The sequence below is a fragment of the Cebus imitator genome, unplaced genomic scaffold (genome assembly GCF_001604975.1).
Source record: "Cebus imitator isolate Cc_AM_T3 unplaced genomic scaffold, Cebus_imitator-1.0 Scaffold415, whole genome shotgun sequence".
In the NCBI taxonomy this organism is placed as follows: Eukaryota; Metazoa; Chordata; class Mammalia; order Primates; family Cebidae; genus Cebus; species Cebus imitator.
In genome coordinates, this window is record NW_016107730.1 from 194949 (window position 1) to 196373 (window position 1425).

The window sequence follows — 1425 nt, forward strand, 5'->3', positions numbered from 1 at the left end:
CAAAAAAAAAAAAAAAAAAAAAAGTTTCTTAATAACCTAGTCCAAGGTTTTTTCTTTATTCACCAATCCTACTTTCGGTCCCTTCCAGCCACTCCTGATCCCTCCAGTTCCCAAATGGCAAGTGTGGTACCCAGATTTGGCAAACTGGCCTGTTTTAATCTTAGCTCCTCCCAGTAACAGAACCAATTCAGATGGAGTACGTATTTCATCCATATGGCTACTGATACCTTGAGGTAAAATGCCAGATCCTAAGGGCCAAATGTCTCTACTACACAGTAATGGCACAACCCAATGCCCATGCCCCTTTAATCACTTTCTTTCAAGTCTCTGGCCATTTGAGGAGCGCTCCTTTGCCCTATTCAACAGCTGCTCTAGGCTCAGGGCTTCACCACTGGCATTGGTGGTCCCCATCTCACCTGTACTAGTACCAGTCACCTGAAAATTTGCTAGAAACACTCAGACCTACTGGATCAGTCTGAGGGCAGGATTTCAGCATCTGTGGTTTAATAAACCATCCAGGTAATCTCTATCTGTGCTAAGGTTTGAGAACTCGGGGTTAGTGGTTCTTAATAATAAATACCCACTCGCTACCACTTAGGGACTTCTGGTTGTCACAAGGAGGGGCAGAGTGCGGCAGAGGTTCTCCTGGCATGCAGTGGGTAGAAGCCAGGCATGCTACACAATTCTTCACAGGGATTATCAGGCTAAGGACAAAGGCAGTATAAATCTCATTAAGGCAGATTTAACTTTTGTATTTTCCTAGCCCCTCATCCATCACCCAGTGTCTCTTATTCAATAATGTTCTCCTTTTTCCAGTCTGGTAATACACACAGCAGGCAGACACAGGCTTTTTTTTTCTTTTTTAATGACCAAAACAAAGCATCTAAAACCGCAGCTTCTGGAAGAACCACTTGTTCTTTCCTGTCTTGTATCTAGAAGGGAAAAAAGGGACATGAATGAGGAGAGGAATGGAAATAGTGAAACCATACTCAACCATTCACTGCCAAAGCCTACTTACCTCTCCTCAAACTTGACCTTGGCCTCTCGTCGGGCCTTGCGTTTAAGGGCAGGATCTCTGAAGACATCCTTATTGACGACAGTTTTGTCCAAGGGGATGTCCACAGAGTACCTGGGGACAAAGGTGGAGAGGAGAGGGAGGATTGGCCTACACATAGCCCAAATCTTTGTGGGACACTAGGGAAACTGGGTCTGCCTCCCGAGAAGCAATCATCAAAAGTCACGTCCTGATGACATTATTTGGAAATCTACACTTTTAACATTTACTGGATTCAAGTCAACAAAATGTAAAATCTAATGTTTCATTCTTTTTTTTTTTTTTTTGAGACAGAGTTTCACTCATGTTACCCAGGCTGGAGTGCAATGGCGCGATCTCGGCTCACCGCAACCTCCGACTCCTGGGTTCAG

The 1425-nt window shown here is 44.4% G+C and overlaps 1 protein-coding gene across 2 annotated transcripts in view; it reads right to left on the minus strand.

Moving 5' to 3' along the window:
• Positions 1 to 852: 852 nt before the first annotated feature.
• Positions 853 to 1425, minus strand: part of RPL27 (ribosomal protein L27) — a 4968-nt gene continuing 4395 nt past the window's right edge. For both annotated transcript variants that reach the window (XM_017509353.2, XM_017509354.1), the window contains exons 4-5: positions 1019 to 1129; positions 853 to 932 (exon numbers count right to left, since the gene is read on the minus strand). In XM_017509353.2, the coding sequence (XP_017364842.1) occupies positions 884 to 932; positions 1019 to 1129 (160 nt within the window). In that variant the 3' untranslated portion in view covers positions 853 to 883. The remainder of the gene's footprint in view (positions 933 to 1018; positions 1130 to 1425) is intronic.